The sequence below is a fragment of the Nerophis lumbriciformis genome, linkage group LG01, assembly GCF_033978685.3.
Source record: "Nerophis lumbriciformis linkage group LG01, RoL_Nlum_v2.1, whole genome shotgun sequence".
Taxonomy (NCBI): domain Eukaryota; kingdom Metazoa; phylum Chordata; class Actinopteri; order Syngnathiformes; family Syngnathidae; genus Nerophis; species Nerophis lumbriciformis.
In genome coordinates this window covers 23,930,001-23,954,266 of record NC_084548.2, presented here as the reverse complement: position 1 = coordinate 23,954,266, position 24,266 = coordinate 23,930,001, and the positions used below count along the sequence as shown (strand labels likewise).

The 24,266-nt window shown below is 42.1% G+C and overlaps 1 protein-coding gene across 5 annotated transcripts in view; it reads left to right on the top strand.

Moving 5' to 3' along the window:
- The first annotated feature begins 15,638 nt into the window (after positions 1-15,638).
- Positions 15,639-24,266, top strand: part of pnpla4 (patatin-like phospholipase domain containing 4) — a 24,749-nt gene continuing 16,121 nt past the window's right edge. For 2 of the 5 annotated variants that reach the window (XM_061977780.1, XM_061977773.1), the window contains exon 1: positions 15,640-16,316. In XM_061977780.1, coding sequence (XP_061833764.1) covers positions 16,137-16,316 — 180 coding nt within the window. In that variant the 5' untranslated portion in view covers positions 15,640-16,136. Of the gene's footprint in view, positions 16,317-24,266 lie in introns of all 5 variants that reach the window. The other 3 variants (XM_061977766.1, XM_061977789.1, XM_061977758.1) reach the window with 3 other exon arrangements.

Below are 24,266 nucleotides of genomic sequence, written 5' to 3'. Positions count from 1 at the left end.
AAAGTTTTCTGTGGAAACACCCATGGGTGCCTACATAGGTGAGACACAGTATAGTATTGACAAGAATCTTTTAGTGTTGGTTGAGATGTTAGTCTCTGCCTATTTTGCCATGAAACATCACCATATTGCTAAGACCTACAGTGCTAGGAATATGTACATGTCAGTAAGACAAACTTTCAAAACTGGTTTTATTGAACGGTCAGTAAAGGATTTCCACCTACACTCATTACATATATTTACAGGTGCACATGCGTATCAATTGAAATATAAGAAACAGCAAACAAATGTCAATCTCTGTCTGTTTTTATTATTATTTTGTTATACTTTTGTTAATGAATATACACTATATCCAAATGATGAGAATCAGGTGTCCTAATCACTTGGCCCAGGTGTATAAAATCAAGCACTTAGGCATGGAGACTGTTTCTCCAGACATTTGTGAAAGAATGGGCCGCTCTCGGTGATTTCCAGCGTGGAACTGTCAGTCGTGAAATTCCCTCGCTCCTAAATATTCCAAAGTTAACTTTATTATAAAAAAAATGAAGAGTTTGGGAACAACAGCAAGTCAGCCACCAAGTGGTAGGCCACGTAAACTGACAGAGAGGGGTCAGCGGATGCTGAAGCGCATAGTGCAAAGACTTTCTGCACAGTCAGTTGCTACAGAGCTCCAAACTTCATGTGACATTCCAATTAGCCCACGTACAGTACGCACAGAGCTTCATGGAATTGGTTTCCATGGCTGAGCAGCTGTATTCAAGCCATACATCACCAAGTCCAAAGCAAAGCATCGGATGCAGTGGTGTAAAGCACGTCGTCACTGGACTCTAGAGCAGTGGAGATGCCTTCTCTGGACTGATGAGTCAAGCTTTTCCATCTGGCAATCTGATAGACGAGTCTGGGTTTGGAGGTTGCCAGGAGAATGCTACATTTCAGACTGCATTGTGCCGAGTGTGAAATTTGGTGGCGGAGGAATTATGGTGTGGGGTTGTTTTTCAGGATTTGGGCTTGGCCCCTTAGTTCCAGTGAAAGGAATTTTGAATGATCCAGGATACCAAAACATTTTGGACAATTCCATGGGATGGCACTTCACAAGTTCATATGTGAGTAAAGGCAGGTGGCCAAATACTTTTGGCAATACAGTTTATCTGAGAACTGTTTATTTTAGTAGTTCTTTGTTTCTCAACATCAGCAGCTGACGCCCCATCTAAAAACAGCTCACTGATTATTATCTCGAGATAAGTCCAAAAGCCATAGTTCTCCAAAAGCTGTTTTTACTTGACTAAAGTTAAGTTCCAAGCTGTCACCCTATAGTAAACTAACAGTAAGACAAAAAACCTCACACACTGGCTGTAAAATGTTTGATAAGTGTTAATGTAAGGTCACGGTGTAATGATAATATGAAAAATACTGCCTAAAATAAATTAAATATATCTGATATACAGCTGCATCCTATTGTACAAGGCTGACTGAAGTATGGGGCAATATGGCGACGTGGTGGCTCGCCTGCCGACTAGTGTAAACTACTGATGGTGCCGATCGAGATCATTCAAGATATCTATGGTTAAAACATGTAGAATACAATAATCAGAATTTAATGTGTGTGTGTCTACTCGTCTTGTCAAACTCCTTCTTGCTTCCTATCATACAGAAGCCAGAGCGAGTGTGTGTGTTGTGGAAGTTCACATTGGTAAACATGCCATTTAGTTGTCAGTGTATTGGTAAAGTTGAGGTTTGCTTTCGTACAACAAATCATGTTAATCACAATATGTTATTTTAAGTCAGGGTATACAGTGGAAGTGTGGCCATATAAAGTGTTAGGACAGAACTGAAAGCATTGTGTTGGAATTGTCTTTCTGGGTTTGACTGCTGAGGTGAAAAATGTCAAATTCCAAGACATTGGCAGTTAAGGAGTCTATATGTCGCTATTGTGTCATGCAGTGTTGGTAAGTTGGCAATTAGAAAGTTTGACTTCTCTTACTAGAGTTGTATTGTTTAGGGATATTAAGGTTTTAAGAGTCCTTAGTAGTAAGAATTAAGTAACAGAGGATGTTGTTTGAAGGTATGCCAGATGATCGGTGTTGGGGCCAGGAGTCGTCCAGAGAAAGTGGATTTAGAAAGTGAGAGTTATGACTGGCTTGAGTGTAAAGCTGAACGAGAGCTATAAATCCAGTCCCCATGCTTCATTGATGTAAACACATGCGAGCCCGATGGATTTGTGGGTCTCGAGAGGAGATCTTGCTTGCAGGGGTACAGAACAAACAGCGGAACTTGTAAATCTTTGCTAGCTAGCCGTCGGTAATGTTTGTATTGTCCCTAATGCTCATCTCCTTGCTAATGAATTAAAACAGACCTACGTCTATTAAATGTTAATTCAAGATGTAATCATAACGTTATTAGGGAAGTTAGACTTCCTATTGGCTGTTCGCCATTCAGTTAATGAGTTAAAAAAAAGTTAATGACAGGGAAAAAAATGTATAAATGCAGAGGCAGGGGAATTACAACAGTTATAAGTTAAGAGTCCTTAAAAAAATAAATAAATAAAATTAATAAATAAAATAAGTTAAGAGTCCTTTTGGTGAGGGGTCAGGAAGTCGGGAAGGACGTGATCACAAGGGACATGGACATCGCAAGGGCCCGATTGTTCAATGCTGATTACAGCTTTAAAAAACTTTTATAATTAATTTCAACATATAGTCAATAAACATGCTCCCTTTCGACAATTTAGAGTTAAAGGTCAAAATAATCCCTGGTTTTCCTCTGAACTTGGAAACCTTCTTCTTGGCCAGGGCTTGAAAAACAAAGACAGATGTTGACTGGCTCAGTTTCCACCAGTTTAGAAATAAATGTACGTCGCTTATTAAAAGAGCCAAGTCTGACTTTTATATGCAAAAAACATATAAATTACCCTAAAAAGCTTTATTAAATCATGTGACAACAAATTAATTTCCAAGATCTTTAATTACTCAATCTGGTACTTTGTATAATGAGACAGCAATATCATATTGTTTCATTTAGTATTTTATTCCTGCCGGGTCCTTGTTTGAGTCGTTGAATCCTCAATTGTCAAATTTTGGTCTGACTAATGCTGATATACCAAATATACTGCAGGTTGTAAATAGCCAGCACCTGCACTTTTTAGTTCACATCTGCATCAGTATCTAAGGTAAACAGTGCACTAAAGAGCCTGGACACAAGTAAAGCAGCAGGACCTGACCAAATTGAACCCCTTTTTTTTTACAAATGGCTGCTGATCCTCTCTTGTATATTTTTGACCTAACCCAAGATCAAACCTAATCCAAGTAAAAGCATTCTAAATATCTGAAAATCTGCCTTCGTTCTTCCCTTGCTAAAAGGGGTGAACCCACAAATATAAATAATCACGGACCAATTTCTAAATTATGCATTTTGGCAAAGTTGGTTGAGAAGGATACCAGTAACCAGTTTAAGGATTAAAAAAATAAGTTATCTCAGTTTCAATCTGGTTTTAGAAAACCGATTACAGCAGTACTATTAAATTATTTAATCAATGCTTTAGATGGCAATAAATATTATGTCACTCTTTTTATTTATTTGTCAAAATAATTTGACACATGGTAGCATACACACTCCACCGCATCATCAATGTCAATAAATACGCCTTGTGCTATACCTGCCTTTCTGCCTCTGTGCCGTGTCCTTCCCCTGCCGTACGAACACTTGTACATTCTAGCTATGTCGGAACCAGATGGCACAAGTAGACCCAAGTCCGACCCCCCACGGCTCCCGACCTTTCGACCATGCACGCTGTTCTCCGGGAACACCAGTCTCTTTTTTCAGAGAGGGAGAGGAGATTCAGGCAGTGTCTGTGCCTCTACTGTGGAATGGCTGTACACCCAATCCGTAGCTGCCCGATGAGGCCAAAAGACCAGGCTCACCAGCAAGGGGGGTCCTGGTGAGCCACACTACTATTCCCCAAACCATGAGAGACCCGGACATTCTCTTTCCGGCGTCCCTGTCCTGGAGCTCTAAGACCCTGACCGTGGGGGCCTACCTGGATTCCGGAGCAGACGAAAGCTTTATCGACCACGAGTTTGCCCGCCAAGCAGCAATTACCCTCATTCCACTGAAGACTTTCCTGCCTGCGCAAGCCCTGGACGGACATCCCCTCGGGCCCATCAAGCACCGCAACGAACCCCTATCTCTGACCCTCTCGGGTAACCACACCGAGACCATCAGCCTCTGGGTGCTCGACGCTCCCGTCGCCACTCTTGTCCTCGGGCGATCATGGCTATGACAGCACGACCCTCACATATCCTGGTCCACGGGCAAGGTCCTTGCCTGAAGCACCGCCTGTCACGCTAACTGCCTAAGGTTGGCAGTTCCCCCGGCCTGCAGGGCCAAACCCACCTCACCTCCCACTGATCTCTCCTGTGTTCCCGCTGCTTATTACGACTTTGCAGCAGTGTTTGACAAGGAAAGTGCGCTTTCTCTTCCACCGCATAGACCTCATGACTGCGCCATCGACCTGATTCCCAATGCTGTCCTTCCCTCCAGCAGACTTTACAATCTGTCGCTACCAGAGAAACATGCCATGAAGGACTATATCACAGAATCCCTCGCCTCAGGTACCATCACCCCCTCCAAATCTCCGGTGGCATTAGGTTTCTTCTTTGTGGGGAAGAAGGACGGTTCTTTGAGGCCTTGCATTGACAACAGATGATTAAACTCCATTAACAACAAGAACAAATATCCCCTACCTCTGCTGAGCTCTACTTTTGAGCCCCTCGCTCCTGCCACTATTTTCAGCAAGCTTGATCTCCGCAATGCCTATCACCTGGTGCGAATCAAAGAGGGTGATGAATGGAAGACGGACTTCAACACCGATCTGGGACACTTTGAGTACAGGGTAATGCCATTCGGCCTTACTAACGATCCGGCTGTCTTCCAGGCCCTAGTCAATGACGTTTTGTGGGACACGTTGGACCGTTTCGTTGTTGTGTACCTTGATGACATTTAAATTTTTTCCCAGAACCTGCAGGAGCACCAACGACATGTCTGCCTGGTCCTTCAACGACTGCTGGAGAACCGGTTGTTCGTCAAAGCGGACAAATGTGAGTTCCACGCACCTTGAGTGGGATTTTTGGGTTTTATTGTTGAGAAGGGCCACATAAGAGCAGACTCTAAGAAGAGCGAAGCGGTACTGGAGTAGCTTCAACTCACCACCCGTACGGAACTAAGACGGTTCCTGGGATTTGCTAGATTTTACCGACGTTTCGTCTGGGATTTCAGTAAGGTAGCTGCACCTCTCCACACTCTCACCACTACCAGTATTCCTTTTCAGTGGACCAGTGAGGCCTTCAGAAGCCTAAAGAGGAGTTTTGTCTCCGCCCCGGTCCTCGTTCATCCCGACACAGACAACTCCTTCATTTTGGAGGTGGACGCGTCGGATTCAGGGATTGGAGTGGTGCTTTCCCAGCGCTCCCGTGCTGACAACCTTGTACACCCTTGTGCATTCTTTTCCAAGCGCCTCTCTACAGGCTGAACAAAATTATGATGGTAACAGAGAGCTGCTGGCGGTTCATGAGGCCTTAGCGGAGGGGAGACACTGGTTGGAGGGAGATAAACACCAGTTCCAGGTCTTGACTGACCACCGCAACCTGCTCCATACTCGTTCCGCCAGGAGGCTCAATGACCGTCAGAATTGCTGGGCCCAATTTTTCAGCTGTTTTGATTATACTCTCTCGTTTAGGCCAGGCTCCCGTAACACAAAAGCCGATGCCCTCTACCGGCAGTTCATGGAGGAGCCCATCTGCTCACCCACGGCGGAACCCATCCTTCCTCCTGCCCAGATAGTGAACATGGTCACTTGGGAGGTGGAGAACCAGATGAAGACCGCCCTGCGCTCTAACCCGGGACCAGGTGTCAGTCCTCCCAATAAGCTGTTTGTACCCTGTGAGTTTCGACCTAAGGTGCTGGACTGGGGACATTCCAGCATTTTCTCCTGCCATCCGGGGTTTCAACGATCACTATCCTTCATCCGACGGCGGTTCTGGTGGCTGTCAATGGCATCGGACACTCGTGAATTTATCGCCGCTTGCACCACATGCTCCCGCAATAAAGTTTCCCACAGACCTCCGCGGGCCTCCTGTGCCCCCTACCTGTCTCAGGTGGGCCGCCTGTGCCTCATACCTGTCTCCGGCCGTCCCTGGTCACACATTGCGTTGGACTTTGTGACGGGATTCCCTGTGTCCCGAGGTAACACAACAATCCTTACCATTGTCGACCGATTCTCCAAGCTTCCCTCCTCCTCCGAAACTGCTGATCTCCTCGCCCTGCATATTGTCAAGCAACATGGTATCCCTGTGGATATCGTTTCTGACTGTGGCCCCTCGTTCACTTCCTGGGTGGGACGGTCTTTCTGCAAGGAGATTGGGGGGGATATCGTTTTTGACTGTGGCCCCCAGTTCACTTGCCGGGTGGGGCGGTCTTTCTGCAAGGGGATTGGGTTGGATCCGGTTATCACCCCCAGAGCAACGGGCAAGCGGAGAGGGCCAACCAATGTGTGGAGACCATGTTGTGTTGTGTTACCTACCACCCGCCAGCCCGCCTCCTGGAGCAAGTACTTGCCGTGGGTCAAATACGCTTATAACTCTATGAAGAGCTCAGTCACCAGCATATCCCCTTTTTGAATGTTCCCTGGGCTATCAACCTCTTTTGTTCTCCCAACAGGAGGTCGAAGTGGCAGTTCCGTCCACCCAAGCCCACATCAAACGCTGCCATAAGGTTTGGAGGACAGCCCGTGAGGCCCTCTTGAAAGCCTCCGAAAGGATGTGCTGCAGTGCCAACAGGCGCCGCATCCCGGTAACATCCTAACAACCTGGGCAACAGGTGATGTTACGTGCCAATGACCTCCATCTCCAGGTACCCTCTCGAAAAGTTGGCACCTCGCTATGTTGGGCCATATTCTGTGGAGGTCATTGTCAATCCTGCCTCCATAAGACTGTATCTCCCCCTTCAATGAAAAGACACCCTGTGTTCCATGTTTTACAGCTAAAACCAGTAGCAGAAAGCCCCCTTTCATCCCCTGTGCCAAAACACAGTGTTAATATGTTGTACACCCAAGAAAGGTTGCTGTGGAAATCTACAAAGGGGGGTTTCACTCATGTCTACGTAGCGTAAATAAGCGCTCTTGGTGCTGGGCAAAGGACTTAGTGTGACCAAGTCAGTTTAAAATCATGTTTAGGGAAATGATTGTAACTAGATGAGGGAATTCCTGAAGGAATTGCGTGTGAATGCTCCAATGCTTAAGTTGAACTGAAATGCTGACAGAATGTAGTATGAATGTTTACAAAACACAGGAGAAGTTGTAAATTCCTTTTTGCTGGCAGATACTTGAGAGTGTTTGGTGATGACTGGTGGAATGGTGGATGGGTGCTTTACAATTGGACGCATCATCAGTAGTGTGCCCCTGGGTCCAAAAACATCCAAAAACTATGTAAGAATAGTTTGAATGTTGAAATGGTTTGAATGTTGAAAAGTTTTAATTTCCAAGAAAACCGGTATTTGGTTTGGAACTTGGGAAAAGGTTTGTTTGAATGTCCAGGGTGAGTGGAATGTGTTGATGTTGGAATGGTTTGAATAGGTTGAAAAATGTGGGAATTGTACAACTTGGAAAAATGTAAAAATGTACCATTCATTTCAATGTAAACTTTCTGGAAATTTGGGAATTTGTGGAAAAGCGGGATTAAAAAAAAAATTATTAGGAGCATGAATGTCCTGAATGAGCTGAATTGGTTGGTTTTGGAGTTGTTTAAATCGGTAAAGAAATGTTGAAGGGGTGACAGTTTTTTAATTGAGAAATTGTATTTTAGAATTCCTGGAATTTCGGGAAAACAGGGAATGTTTCTACTTCTTAACCAACTTCTTTTTTTGTCCTGACATATGTTTTGACGGTGGACCAGATGAAAAGGGAACAAAAAAGGAAAAGGAGTATTAAATAAAAAAGTGTTTGGATTAAATAAGCTTTGCTTCTTCCTACCCTTTATCGGCCATGCAGTAATGATAAAGTGGAAATATTTGACTTACTGATTGGTACTTATTGGGCTAAATATAGGATGCCGGGTACTAAATTTCATGTAATCGCATTTGTCTCATGTGTGCTCGTATGACAATAAAGTTTGTTAAAACTTTGAAGTATTGCTTGAAGTATTGCTTTCAATTACTTTATACAAGAATGCCATACTTATGCACACCGCTCCTTTTTGTTGTATTCAATTGTTGTAACAGATCAAATTGAAAAAGATTACAACTTTTAAAGTTCATAAACTGTGTTGTGTTTTGCAGCTCCAGATGACTTTTCTTAAGCTTAAACAATATGGCTCTTTACAACAGTAAAGATCGCCACCCCCAGAGCAATACTATATACTGTAAATGCACTTTGGGCTTAAGGCCTTTTCTAATGAAGGCTGCCGCTAATTATTCACACCTCCCAGGTTAGCAATTCCGTGTCAGCTGATATCAGCGCAAATAGTAGGAGAACATCTCACCCTGACAAGAAGCCTAAACAAGATCATGTGGCTCACATGCACAGGGACACGCTGAGTGTTATTGATCATTTATTACACGCTGCCTTTTGCAGGGGCTCACTACATGCATGCATGCTTCGATTAACCATTAGAATTTTAAAAGAGTGCTTTGAGGTATCTGTTTATAACCCTTGTGTATGCAGTTTAAAGTGGTAAAGACCATATTGCCTGTCTTTTTTGAGACATACAACCACAAAATGGACATGTTTTTCCTACAATATTGCTGATAAAAGTCATACCGTTTTGGACCAAATTCATGAGTTTCTTAGTATAGTGCATTAATTGTTATAATAGCTATTAGCATTAACCAGTAACTCTAACCCAGGGGTGGAAAGCAAACACAGCAAACCTGTTGCCTTGATATTTCTAGGGGCCCCAAAACGTCTCATAAAAAACAATTTAAAAAGTTGTCTTCAAACACAGCCTACGTCAACTTTCAAGAGGTCTCTTTTTACCATTAGTCACACACTTCCGGCCTTCACATTAACAGGGGTATGTGTCACATCCATTTCTACCTTCGCTAAGAAGACAATCATCTACGAAAAATGTGTTACTCTTAATTAACTGTTGACTAATGTTCCTAACGTCCTATCAGTTACACTGCAAAACATTTTTGTAAAAACTACAGCAAGCAATTGCTAAATAGCAACAGTAAAACACTGTGAAAATAAAAAATAGTTTATCAAAGTATTAAATGCAGTGGATTCCTGCGAACCAAGAAACAGATCCCTTAAATCAGTGGTCCCCAACCACCGGGCCGCGGCCCGGTACCGGTCCGTGGATCGATTGGTACCGGGCCGCACAAGAAATAAAAAAAATAAAAAAATAAATAAAAATGTATTTATTAAAACATAAAAAACACAAGATACACTTACAATTAGTGCACCAACCCAAAAAACCTCCCTCACCCATTTACACTCATTCACACTCATTCGCACAAAATCAATCAATCAATCAATCAATCTTTATTTATATAGCCCTAAATCACAAGTGTCTCAAAGGGCTGCACAAGCCACAACGACATCCTCGGTACAAAGCCCACATACGGGCAAGGAAAAACTCACCCCAGTGGGAAGGGTTGTTTCTTTCTGTTATTAATATTTCTGGTTCCTACATTATATATCAATATAGATCAATACAGTCTGCAGGGATACAGTCCGTAAGCACGCATAAATGTATTTTTTTATGACAAAAAACAAAAAAGACTCCCACCACACACACACCCCCCGGTCCGTGGGACAAATTTTCAAGCGTTCACCGGTCCGCAGTTACAAAAAGGTTGACTATGTTATTGTCATGAACAGCCCTTTAGAATCATGCCTGTGTTGTTTTTGTTATGATTCTCTTAGGGTTTGTACATCTGTTTAGCGATCAGTAGACACACCATCCTCTAATCGCTAATCAGAGTACTGCCTCCTTTGCGGGTACATTGTTCGCTATCAGCGACTGTTATGTGTTTTGTTCCATGCCATGCCCTCCCTATGGTACGTTTATTTTGAGTTTTCCTTGCGTTGCTATCAGGACTTAAGTTTTGTATTTTTGCCTCATTGGAATTAAAAGCCTAGTACCTGCATCATGCTGCTGCCGCCTGCTGTCCTTTCGCATTGTGGGAGACACGACCCTGGCAAACATGTGACAAGTTCATGACATAAAAAGAGGATTTTCGAGGAGTTTAGAGCTGACACACCTCCGCTGTGGATTTCCGTGGAGTACAAAGTGGATGAGGAACTCGAGGTGGATGATGAGGCTCTTTCTTCTGAAGCGTTGGAAGCATGAAACACGCTCATGGCAAAGATAGTGGCCGCAGAGGATGGATGAAAATAGTGGCCGGGAGGAGGATGAGAGGATGGTCTCCTTGCATACTGTTTGGCATGGCGACATCAACACGCCGCTTTCACATGCTCACTGACCTAGGCGAAAGCTGTCTTTAGTGGCTTCGATACACCACGGGGATGGACGGGGACCACAGGTTCCTCCTCGCTGGACTCCCATGCTGACACCTCCCCCTTCCTGAGCTACCGCAATCAAATTTGACAATCCTAATCTTCATGATGCCAAACTCTTCATGTTATTCTGTGCAAGAAGCCGCCGGATGACGTTGCACCACCGGTAGCAGAGGCGAGCGTGCGTACACGAAGGCACGCGCGCACATGACACGCTCTATAGCCACTGGTAAGTCCCTACCCAGTGAAAGTAAGGCAAGTGTTGCTGACACTATGTATGCAGCAACTTACGATTCAGTTCTGAAATTGCCACAGTCAGTGTTCCCACAGCTCAACCCATGCCTTTCTTTGGGCGCGTCCTTCGAATTATACAATACAACAAAGCAATGCCCAGCCCAATTAGCAGATGCCCTTGCGATCACAGTTCCAAATAGATGTCTTCCACGTCCTCTACGGAACGCACTGAGAGAAACAAGATTCTCCATTTCCCCCACGAGTCCCTCACATACCCAGCAGCAAACGTTCTGTCAGGGCAGCCATTCTTCCTCGTCGAAAAGATTTTGTCAATTGAGTCGAGCGTCCAGCTTATCAATTCCATGTTTAGATGTTTAGACTTTTGGAGGACAGCACAGAAAAAGAGGCTCTTAAAAAGTGTACACAAGACAAGACATAGAGAGCGAAGCAGGGAGAAAACAGGGAGGAGAGACGAATGCCTTCACCAAGTTCCAAGAGATATTACATACTGTGAACGACTCGTGCCGTCGTGTGGGTTCCATGGACCATCAAGGACAGACATTTCTGTGAGCAGGGTTGACTTTCTATCCATCCATCCATTTTCTACCGCTTATTCCCTTCGGGGTCACGGGGGGCGCTGGAGCCTATCTCAGCTACAATCGGGCGGAAGGCGGGGTACACCCTGGACAAGTCGCCACCTCATCACAGGGCCAACACAGATAGACAGACAACATTCACACTCACATTCACACACTAGGGCCAATTTAGTGTTGCCAATCAACCTATCCCCAGGTGCATGTCTTTGGAGGTGGGAGGAAGCCGGAGTACCCGGAGGAAACCCACGCAGTCACGGGGAGGACATGCAAACTCCACACGGAAAGATCCCGAGGCCGGGATTGAACTCACGACTACTCAGGACCTTCGTATTGTGAGGCAGACGCACTAACCCTTCTTCCACCGTGCTGCCCTGACTTTCTATTATTTTTGCAAATAAAACCTTGTCTGCGGTCGGGTCGCTTTTCAGCTGTGCCTCCCTCTGCTGCTCGCTCCGCCGTCTGCTTTTCAGCAGCACGTCGTCGTTTCCGTCTGCGTCTTGCTCTCCGTCTTCGTCGCTCTCTCCGTCTTCGTCGCTCCGCACTTGTTGTGTTTTCTCCTCCTTCTGCCCCGTCGTTCTCTGCTGCTTCCCTTTTACACCTTGCGAGGAGATTAGATGATTGTGACCAGGTGCGAGATCCACGCACCTGATCTTGTTTACGGGGTCGATCCCGGCGCGCCCCGCCTTGCTGCTCGCTCGCCATCCACGCCTCATCGCCACCATCTTGGGCAGGGCACACCGGAGTGTGCCCTGCCTCGCTGTCGGACTATTGGCCCCACCTCTCTACACAAACATACATCAGTACAGTTGAATTTAGCCATCTGGCATGCTTTCAGCGAGTCTTAGCACTTATCCCCGAACATAACCTGTTAGGGAGCTGATATGCGGCACGGCATAAATTCTACAGCTTCATAATGTTGCATTTCCGGAGTTAATCCTCAAACCTATTCTGAATAAGAAACAGTGATGAAGGTGAAGAATTGATGCATTTGGAGTTTTTGTGTATTTGTTTTTTAACTTGAATGTATATGCTCTAATGTTGATACAGTATATAATAAAATAATATTATATATATATATATATATATATATATATATATATATATATATATATATATATATAATCTCCCGGGTTGGGGGGAGATTTTGCCCCAAGTGGAGGAGTTCAAGTACCTCGGAGTCTTGTTCATGAGTGAAGGAAAAGAGTGGATCGTGAGATTGACAGGCGGATCGGTGCAGTGTCTGCAGTAATGAGGACACTGTATCGAGTCGCGAAGAAGAAAAATGGATGTGACGTCATGTGCAACACTCCTATTGCTGAAAACTAGATCACTTCCTATTAAAAATGAAAACAGCTCACTTCCTGTTAAGCATGAACGTTCAACAGGAAGTGAGCTGACTTTTAGCAATTTCTGATTTCAAAGAGTTTATATGGATGGATGGATAATTGAATGAGATTTTCTCCTCCCTACTCCTTTTTTGGCCTACTGTGTTGAAACAAAAGAGAATCATATTTATTACTTGTTGTGGAGTGATTCAATTTGAAAATTCGAAATTGAGTTAGACGTACTTCCGATTGCACTCTTGATATATACAGTACAACATCTGTAACCTATTTTATATACATATATATATATATATATATATATATATATATATACATATATATATATATATATATATATATATATATATATATATATATATATATATATATATATATATATATATATATATGTATGTGTGGGAAAAAAATCACAAGACTACTTCATCTCTACAGGCCTGTTTCATGAGGGGGTTCCCTCAATCATCAGGAGATTTTAATGGGAGCATTCACATACCATGGTTCATATAGGGCACAGAGTGGGTGGGTACAGGCTGGCGTAGGGGCGTGGTGATTGGCTCATGTGTTACCTAGGAGGTGTTTCCGTCTGTGGCGGCATGCTGATACAATTTCGCTGCGCTTGTTGAGGGATGACAGGTCTGGACGGTAGATAATAAACAGTTTCTCTTTCAAGCATAGGTTGCATCTTCTATTACCACTATTGTAAGGTGTGCTGGATGCAAGAATTTGCCATGTTATTGAATATTCAACATTATTGTCTTTGAGGTCCCAAATGTGTTTGCTGAGTTCTGTGGTATTCCGCAGGTTTTGGTTCCTGAAAGAAGCCTTGTGATTGTTCCATCTGGTTTTAAACTCTCCCTCGGTTAATCCTACATATGTGTCGGATGTGTTAATGTCCTTGCGTGTTACCTTAGATTGGTAAACAACTGATGTTTGTAAGCACCCCCCGTTGAGAGGGCAATCAGGTTTCTTGCGGCAGTTGCAGCCTTTGTTGGTTTTGGAGTCGCTCTGTCCGGGGGCCGACGGCTCATTTGCAATTGTTTTGTTGTGGTTTGAGATAATTTGTCGTATATTGTTCATACAGCTGTAGCTCAATTTAATGTTGTTCTTGTTGAATACTTTTCTTAGGGTGTTGTCTTTGGGAAAGTGTTTGTCAATCAGAGTGAGGAATTTGTGTCCAATGTTAGTTGAGACGTTTTTGCTGTATGGGGGGTTGTACCAGATGATGTCGTTTCGTTTTCTGTTCTTTTTTGGTTGGTTTCCTGTCGTGGGTTCATAGGGGAGGGTGAAATTGTATCCGCTTTCATCAAGGGCTTTTTGGTACGGGGGGGTTGCTTGGTCAAATTCAGCTTTGCTAGATGACAGCATCGATAGCCTTTTATTAATTCCGGTAGGTATTCTTTTCGTGGTGGTGGGTGGGTGGTTGCTGTCATGGTGCACGTATTGGAGTGTTGTGTTGGGTTTCGTGAATGGTTGGTAGCTGTTATTTCTCAGGTTGAAAGTGACGTCGAGGAAGTTGACGGTTTGCTTGTTGGCTTCAATCGTGATCCGTAGGCCGTTCCCTTTGAACATTTGGCATATGCGCTTCTTGGTATTCTCGCTGCTCCTTGGCGAGGCGCGACACACTGCCAGTCCGTCATCACGGTAAATACCAAGGTTCAGGTTGAGGCTAGCGAGCTGGGAGAGGAGGAAACTCCCAACGAGTTCACACGTTTCTGCTCCGTCAAAACTTCCCATAGTGACGTCAAATGTTGCATTGTTCTTTTTTTGCTATACCGCCCCCTATATATACGTATATATGTTGTCTGTTTATCTGTATCTACAGTACAACATCTGTAACTTATTTTATATACATATATATATACTGTGTATATATATATATATATATATATATATATATATATATATATATATATATATATATATATATATATAAAATAGGTTACAGATGTTGTACTGTATATATATATATATATATATATATATATATATATATATATATATATATATATATATATATATATATATATATATATATATATATATATATATATATGTATATAAAATAGGTTACAGATGTTATACTGTATATATCAAGAGTGCACCCGGAAGTACGTCTAACTCAATTTCGAATTTTCAAATTGAAACACTCCACAACAAGTAATAAATATGATTCTAATAATATAATTTATATATAATATAAATCATATTACGGAAAACACAACAATACAACAATACAAAGGATTGCAAAGCAAGTATATCTGTAATTGGAATCATCTAATTCCACTGGCCAACACTGATGAACAATAAAGAACCATTAAAATTCAGAAAAACTTCATCAATTATTAGCTTCATCAGCTGTATAAACATGTTAGATATTGAATGCTCAAGGCATTTGGGTTAAGTGAAGCTATACATTCACAAAAATGAACATTCACAAAAATGAAGCCAAAGGGGACCCTGTGTCTTATCATTTATTCCTGCATTCATCAATTCCTCCATTCAGTTGTTATAGTGTTTTTACATTTTATTATTATTATTATTATTATTATTATTATTATTATTACTCATTATAGGTGGGTTGCAATCACGTGACCTAGAGGCACATCCGGGATTTTCTGGGTTTCAGATACTCTAAACCCCATTGGGGTACTGTTTATTTACCTGAATCCGTGCAGATTTAGGCTTATTTTGAAAGGTTTAGAGGCAAAAGCGATCATGAAAAATATTTAAAATGGGATAGAGTGGAATTTTACACTCTTAAGAAAAATATTTTTTATATCAAGATTCAGTAAATACTGTTGAGCCTACGAGAGTTTATATGGATGGATGTATAATTAACTAAATGAGATGTTCTCCTTCCTACTCCTTTTTTGGCCTACTGCGTTGAAACGAAGGAGAATCATATTTGTTATTTGTTGTGGAGTGTTTAATTTTGAAATTCTAAATAGAGTTAGACGTACTTCCGGTTGCACTTTTTCCTGAGTGACGGCGCCATGAAGGACACGTTGGGGAAACTAGGTCTACCGCTGGCCTGGAAACGCCTCAGGATATCTCGGGAATAGCCGAACGAAGTGGCTGGGGAGAAAAAGGGAAGTAATTGAATGAGCTTTTCTCATTCCTACTCCTTTTCTGGCCTACTGCGTTGAAACGAAGGATAATTATATGTGCTACTTGTGGAGTGTTTCATTTTGAAAATTCGAAATAGAGTTAGAGGTACTTCCGGTTGCAGTCTTGCTGAGTGACGTCATTAGAGCTTGGAACCAGTTGCCTTTCAACTGGTTTTGCTGCTGAACATATAAACAAAACGAGTTCGCGCTTTTTTGGTTGTACTTGCTATTTATATTAACTATTTTACACTTCAACAAATGCATTCGTTGCTCATCGACGTTTACAATGATGATGCAATGTTTTTAACTTGTCACTTTGTGATGAGATCGTCAATAATAATTTAGGATGACCGCGGTGAATTTGTCATTCGCTGCATGTGGTTTTCTGGGCATCTACCACCTGGGAGCTGTGGAAGCCTTCCTCCGCCATGGCGACAAGCTGCTGGCCTCCCTCAGAGCCTGTGCAGGGACCTCAGCTGGGGCTCTGGTAGCTGCTGTTATGCTCACAGCTCCTGACAAAGTCAAGGTATATACTTTTTCTGTTATTCTCTTAAATTATTCTCCTTGTTCAAAAGCCCACTTATCAGGGCCGTTTCTTGCTCTGTGGGGGCCCTAAGCAATATACTGTATGGGCCCCCTTAGTGTGTCAATTTATGATGAAGAACCCTAAAGCTAAAGTGGTCCAATAAGACGCCTCAATCTATTACAATTCATGAGCAAAACAGGCTACGTTTAAATTAAACATCTTAAAGGGGAACTGCATTGTTTTTGGAATTGCGTCCATCATTAGTAATCCTTAGTTGAGAAAAGCACACGTGTTTTTATTTCTTAATGCATTGATTTTGCCCCAAGTGGAGGAGTTCAAGTACCTCAGAGTCTTGTTCACAAGTGAGGGAAGAGTGGATCGTGAGATCGACAGGCGGATCAGTGCGGCGTCTTCAATAATGCGGACGCTGTATCGATGCGTTGTGGTGAAGAAGGAGTTGAGCCGGAAGGCAAAGCTCTCAATTTACCGGTCGGCCTACGTTCACATCCTCACCTATGGTCATGAGCTTCAGGTTATGACCGAGAGGACAAGATCACGGGTACAAGCGGCCGAAATGAGTTTCCTCCACCGGGTGGCGGGGCTCTCCCTTAGGTGAGAAGCTCTGTCATCCGGGTGAAACTCAAAGTAAAGCCGCTGCTCCTCCACATCGAGAGGAGCAAGATAAGGTGGTTCGGTCATCTGGTCAGGATGCCACCCGAATGCCTCCCTAGGGAGGTGTCTCGGGTACGTCCGACCGGTAGGAGGCCACGGAGAAGACCCAGGACACATTAGGAAGACTATGTCTCCCGACTGGCCTGGGAACGCCTCTGGATCCCCCGGGAGGGAGCTGGATAAAGTGGCTGGGGAGAGGGAAGTCTGGACTTCCCTGCTTAGGCTGCTGCCCCCGCGATCCGAACTCGGATAAGCGGAAGAAGATGGATGCATTTTAACTCGTAAATAAATGCTAGTGAAAGTGAGCTATCAACGGAGCTAATAACATTTTTGCTCTATTGCTACTATAACGTTCTTTAAAAAACCTCCATCATTGTTTGATTTACACTGTATAAGTATGTATGTTATCTAGTGACATTGGTGTGGCTCGGTTGGTAGAGCGACCGTGCCAGCAACATGAGGGTTCGAGGTTTGATGGATGGCAGAAGCGGGCATCAAACCTCAAACTTACCCGAGTAAGTTCAGAAAACTCAAAAGTTTTGATGTAACTGATTACGTAAAAACTTTTAAGTTATCATAATAAATGTTTTGAGTTACAGTATACTTAAAAAATGTGTGTTCAGTTGACTTAATTTATATTCTAAGTTCAACATAATATTTTAAATTATCATTAACTTAATATTTATGTCTTCTTCATACTTAAATGATCTGATTGAATATACTTATATATCGTCACTGCTGCTGTGTCCTTGAGCAAGACACTTTACCCACCTGCTCCCAGTGCCACCCACACTGGTTGGTTGTAGTTTAAAGATGAAGATAAAGGGTTTCAGTTTGTAATGCGCTTTGATTCTCTATAGGAAAGCACTATATAAATACAATTTGCAATTCCCTTAACATGCACATTCATAATAACATGTAATATTTAAGCATTTGGGTCATTTGAAGCATACGGCGGCGTATTAATGTGTTTTCTACAACAACATCATGGCAGACTTCATAAGAGACAACAAAGGAAAAAATGGTGATCCAGAATCTTAGATTTTTTGGAGCCTGAAATTGGAGGATGAGCTGCAAGTTTTAGAAGCTGTGTGCTAGACGGATCCAGTTTTAGTGAAATACTAAACATCATACAGCGGTTTTGCCAAGTGCTGAATAGGGCTTGGCGTATACCGGTAATATAGTTAATACCGGTATATTTTAGAAAGAGATATATATTTGAGACAATACGGCAATACCAATTTCTTTTTATGAGCCTTTGTTACGGTCGTTTGCTCTTCTATGCGCCTGACGGCCGCAGCACATTCCTTTTTTTTTTGGCTCAACCCCTGCCCTTGTGTGTTTACGTAGGCTTCATCAACGCAACACAACAAACGTTTTAAAAGATCGACTTCCGAGTGACCAATAGCTAAATGCACTGACTGCATTTAGCTATTGGTGAGCGACTACAGCTTTATTACCACATACACCAATTTGCTTGAGTACCTATATCTCTCCTTGTAGCGACTTTATCACTAATCTCATCTGCGACTTAGCACAGCAGCTAGCGATAGCGCCTCTATGCTGCTCGGTGTGTCAAATAATAATAATATTCATAATACATTTAATTCATAAGCGCCTTTCAAAAAACAAAGGACACTTTACAATATACAGATACAATAATTAAAAGATAAAGATAATAACCACAAAATGTAAAATGAACCATTTGATCCATCCATCCATTTTCTACCGCTTATTCCCTTCGGGGTCGCGGGGGGTGCTGGAGCCTATGTCAGCTACAATCGGGCGGAAGGCGGGGTACACCCTTGACAAGTCGCCACCTCATCGCAGGGCCAACACAGATAGACAGACAACATTCACACTCACATTCACACACTAGGGCCAATTTAGTGTTGCCAATCAACATGTACAGATAAAATAATTAAAAGATAATGGAAAACAACAATGGATAAAATCAACATGTAACAAACAAATAAAGGACAGTGTAGTGTAGAGGTGGGAATCTTTGGGCATCTCACGATTCGATTACCATTCAGGAGCTACGATTTGATTAAAAATCCATTATTGATGTATCTTTAGCCTGCTTAGTGGCCTTGTGGTTAAAGTGTCCGCCCTGAGATCGGTAGGTCGTGAGTTCAAACCGAGTCATACCAAAGACTATAAAAATGGGACCCCCTGCTTGGCACTAAGCATCAAGGGTTGGAATTGGGGGTTAAACCACCAAAATGATTCCCGAGCGTGGCCACCGCTGCTGCTCACTGCTCCCCTCACCTCCCAGGGGGTGGAACAAGGGGATGGGTCAAATGCAGAGGGTAATTTCACCACACCTAGTGTGTGGTGAAATTATGAATAATATAATAATATATTATATTATGAATAATATAATAATATGAATAATAATTCATAAATTAAAGTTAAAGTTAAAGTACCACTTATAGTCACACACACACACACACGGTGTGTGTGTGTGTGACTATAAGTGGTACTTTAACTTTAACTTTAATTTATGAATTATTATATTTATTAATGCAGTTTTACATTTTTAATTTCACTAAATAAGGGTTTATCACATCAACTTTTAAAAACAGTGCATTTAAAGTAAAACAAACAGTTAAATTAATTCCCATTACATTTATTAAATTAATGGAAATGTGCAAAACTGGAACATAAGTGCTAAAATAAAGGAGCTGGTTGGATCTCTTGGTGAGATGGCTCTCTGCAGTCAGCCAAATTTTAGAACTATCTACATTACTTTATTTACAATAAATATTTACTATTGACATTTACTAATCGATTTTATAATTGTCCAGGTCCGAATTGCGATGCATCTAAAAATGTATTATTTCCCCCACCTCTAGGGTAGAAGTAGAGGCAGTTACAGTGAGTAAGCAATTTTAAACAGGTGGGTTTTGAGTCTCGATTTGAAAGTAGGAAGTGAGTCAATATTGCGGATGTCAGATAAGAGAGAATTCCAGAGTTTGGGAGCAGAGTGACCGAAAGCTCTGCTCCCCATGGTGATGAGGCGGGATGATGGCACAGCAAGGTGGATGGAAGTGGAGTATCTGAGTAAGCGTGCTGGATTAACGATGTGGAGGAGGTCAGACAAATAAGGAGGGGTGAAGTTGTGGATTTCCTTGAAGGTATATAGAGGATTTTGTAGTTAATTATTTGCCTGATCAGGAGCCAATGAAGTTTTTGCAGGTTGGGTGTGATGTGATGGAATGAGGGGGTTTGGTTATGATCCGGGCAGCAGAGTTATGGACCAGTTGGATCTTGTGTAATTTTTTCAAGAGTATTATGGAGTTGCAGGTGTCAGCTGAGTACAAGTGGGGTTGTAGGTAGTCCTGAGTTTAGAAAATGTTGTAAAATAATGACAATTAGCGCCTCAGTGTGACCATTGTTGGAAGTGATTAGGCTGGAGTAATAAAGTCATTTAGTTTGGGTGATGAAGTCCTTGTAAAATAGATTATGGGTTTCATGCATTTCCTTTGGATGGTGAGACCAGTCTTTCTATGGAGTCGCTCAAGCTGGCAATATTTTTGCTTTAGCTTTTGGGAAATTGGGGGGATACCAGGTAGCAGTGTTGGTGAAAAAGACAGATTGGGATTTTACTGGTGCAAGTACGTTTGAAATGCTGCTTAGTTCTTTATTGTAATGTGTAGCGACCTCATTTGCCAGTTTTGTTCGCTGGAGGGATAAGACTGCAGGGTTTCCCCGACATGTCAACAATTGTGGCGCAACACCACAGCAAAATTATTGCCACCACACTTTCAAAATTGTATTTTTCATGAGACACTTTTTTTTTTACGTGAAAACAAATGAATGGATATACTGTATACAGTCTATTATTTACGTACTATTGATTGTAATAAGTTTGGAAAACAGCTCAAATATAACAACGTTCCTCATTGCTTTATTTTGAAAAGGAAAACATGCATCGAGATTGCCTGTCAGAAGCATGTCAGCTGGTCGCGGATCTAAACAGAGTTGACACCCGGAAAAAGTAAGGAGAGAAAGTTGAAGATAAAGATATTTTAAGCTAATCAATGCATTTCTTGTTCAAGTCAGTGTAAACTACCCCAAATCCTTTGACATAACTACCGACAATAACGTCTACTTTACGGCGTGTGCATCTTCGAACCTCTGTTTGGACATCGCTGGGTGGAGTGTGTATGTTGTCCCAGTGTGCGTGGGTTTTCTCCAGGCCATCCAGTTTCCTCCTATATTCCAAAAATATGCATGTTAGCTTCATTGGAGAATGCAAATTGTCCATAGATAAGAATGTGAGTGTGAATGTTTGTCTGTATGTGCCCTGCGATTGGCCCTGCTAATTTGAGTTAGCTTGTCTAAGAGCTAGTTTATTATATTTTAGCATTAAGCTAGCGGCATTAGAGCGCAACCTTCACCGTGCATAATTGTATTGCTTTTTTTAGTTTATTCCAAATTATATTATTAATCTAACGCTACATGTATGTGCACTTCATGTGCATATATAATGTACTTGCCTTAGTTAAGTTAAAGTTAAAGTACCAATGATTGTCACACACACACTAGGTGTGGCGAAATTATTCTCTGCATTTGACCCATCACCCTTGATCACCCCCTGGGAGGTGAGGGGAGCAGTGAGCAGCAGCGGTGGCCGCGCCCGGGAATCATTTTTGGTGATTTAACCCCCAATTCCAACCCTTGATGCTGAGTGCCAAGCAGGGAGGTAATGTGTCCCATTTTTATAGTCTTTGGTATGACCCGGCCGGGGTTTGAACTCACAACCTACCAATCACTAGTGTGGTTAGTTTTAGAGTGACTTCATTGTGAAGAATCTCAACAAAACACCTAATGTTATTTTTTTCAAATCTAATTCAAAGGACTGTTTACATATTTGGCAAACAAATTTGCAACATTCACGGAGAGCAGATTAAATTGTAGCCTGTTATCTTTTGCAATAAGCAAAAATGTAAACTGCATTGAACAAAGAGAGCACAGTCTACCAAGTCAAATTCCTTGTGTTAAAGCGTATTTTAATTCTAATTCTGATGATAAAAGAACACTATTTTAATATTAGTATTATTAATGGTGTTCCATCCATCCATCCATCCAATTTAATGTTAATATTATTAATGGTATTCCATCCATCCATCTTCTTCCGCTTATCCGAGGTCGGGTCGCGGGGGCAGCAGCTTAAGCAGGGAAGCCCAGACTTCCCTCTCCCCAGCCATTTTGTCCAGCTCCTCCCGGGGGATCCCGAGGCGTTCCCAGGCCAGCTGGGAGACATAGTCTTCCCAACGTGTCCTGGATCTTCCCCGTGGCCTCCTACCGGTCGGACGTGCCCCAAACACCTCCCTCGGGAGGCGTTCGGGTGGCATCCTGACCAGATGCCCGAACCACCTCATCTGGCTCCTCTCGATGTAGAGGAGCAGTGGCTTTAGTTTGAGCTCCTCCCGGATGACAGAGCTTCTCACCCTATCTCTAAGGGAGAGCCCCGCCACCCGGCGGAGGAAGCTTATTTCGGCCGCTTGTACCCGTGATCTTGTCCTTTCGGACATAACCCAAAGCTCATGACCATAGGTGAGGATGGGAACGTAGATAGACGGGTAAATTGAGAGCTTTGCTTTCCGGCTCAGCTCCTTCTTCACCACAACGGCTCGATACAGCGTCCACATTACTGAAGATGCCGCACCGATCTGCCTGTTGACCTCACAATCCACTCTTAGTAATACTATTAATATTTGTTTTTAAATATACATAAAACATTTGTTTTAGCATTTTTAAAGAAAATATATGCATCATTGCAAATCAAAATGATCATGTCATATATATGATCAGGGTTTCCTCTACATGTAAACGATTGTGATGCAACGCCAAGGCAAGATTGATTTTGCCACATCTGCAAAATACGTTATTTTTATTTTTTTACATGAACTCACTTTTTTAATATGCGAACAAATTTAAGTGATATATCATATGAATGACTATACCGTATATAGTCTATTATTTATGCACTATTGGCTACAGGGGCGCCGCTAGGGATTTTGGGCCCCATGAAAAGAATCTTTACAGGGCCCCCAACACAGCGGCAACATTTTTTGATGCTATTTTACATACAATTATGGGCCCCCCTCCATCATGGGCCCCTAGAATCCGTCTCCTTTACCCCCCCCCCCCTTTTCGGCGCCCCTGATTGGCTATAATAAGTTTGAAAAACAGCTCAAATATCATAAAAATGTTCCTCATAGCTTTATTTTCAAAAAGAAAACAGACATCTAAATCGCCTGCCAGAAGTATGTCAGCTGACCGTGCACTCAAATGGAGTTGACACCTGGCTAATGTGAGGAGAGAAAGTTGAAGAGAAGGGTATTTTTAAGATAATTAATGCATTTCTTGTTCAAGCCTATGTAAACTACCCTCATTCTTTTGACATTACTAACGACAATACCTTCTAACTGTACGCCGTGTGCGAATATGTCTCCTCTGGGTGGCTACGAGGCAGCCATGATTGGCAATTACTATAACCAATCAAATCTAGTATTTCCTCTGGCTTGTGAAAAATGCTTTATGACATTTAACTTCTAATTGTGACAAATAAAGAAATACATGTTAAATATGTTTTCTTAAACCACTACTAGTAACATATGGTAGCCGTTGGTGGTCTTAGATTTTTTTTTTTGGCTTGAAAGTGTAATCTTGAGCTAGTGATGTACAGCACTTTTAAGGTAAATGTAACTGTACCTTAATCCCGACTCTACACTGAAATACAAGATTCATTTTTAAGATTATTGCCTCAAAAGTCAAAAACTCTATTGCCTAGACGTTCAAGCCAAGAAGTATTCACACTACAAATGGTTAAATTCAAAAGTAAAATTGTGATTATATATATTAGGGGTGCAACAATACACACAATTCTTGGTTCGGCTCAGTTCAGTTCAATATTTTAGTATCACGGTTTGATTTTTTTCGATACAAAAAAAAAGAGACATTTCCATGCCTATTTTATTACAAATATCAACATTTGTTTCAACTGAAAAGTACAGTTTTTAAATTAAATTAAATGTATCTGGGGCAGCTATACCTGCCCTGTTTTCTGCAGTGTATACTTAACACCATATGCAACAAAAACAGCACTTTGTATATAAAGAATAAAAAAAAATGTAAGTGATCAAGAGTGATGGGTCAAATGCAGAGAATAATTTCGCCACACTTAGTGTGTGTGTGTGACAATCATTGGTACTTTAACTTTAACTTTTTAAATGCATCCGATAAATCACCCATCTTCTGTGGTGC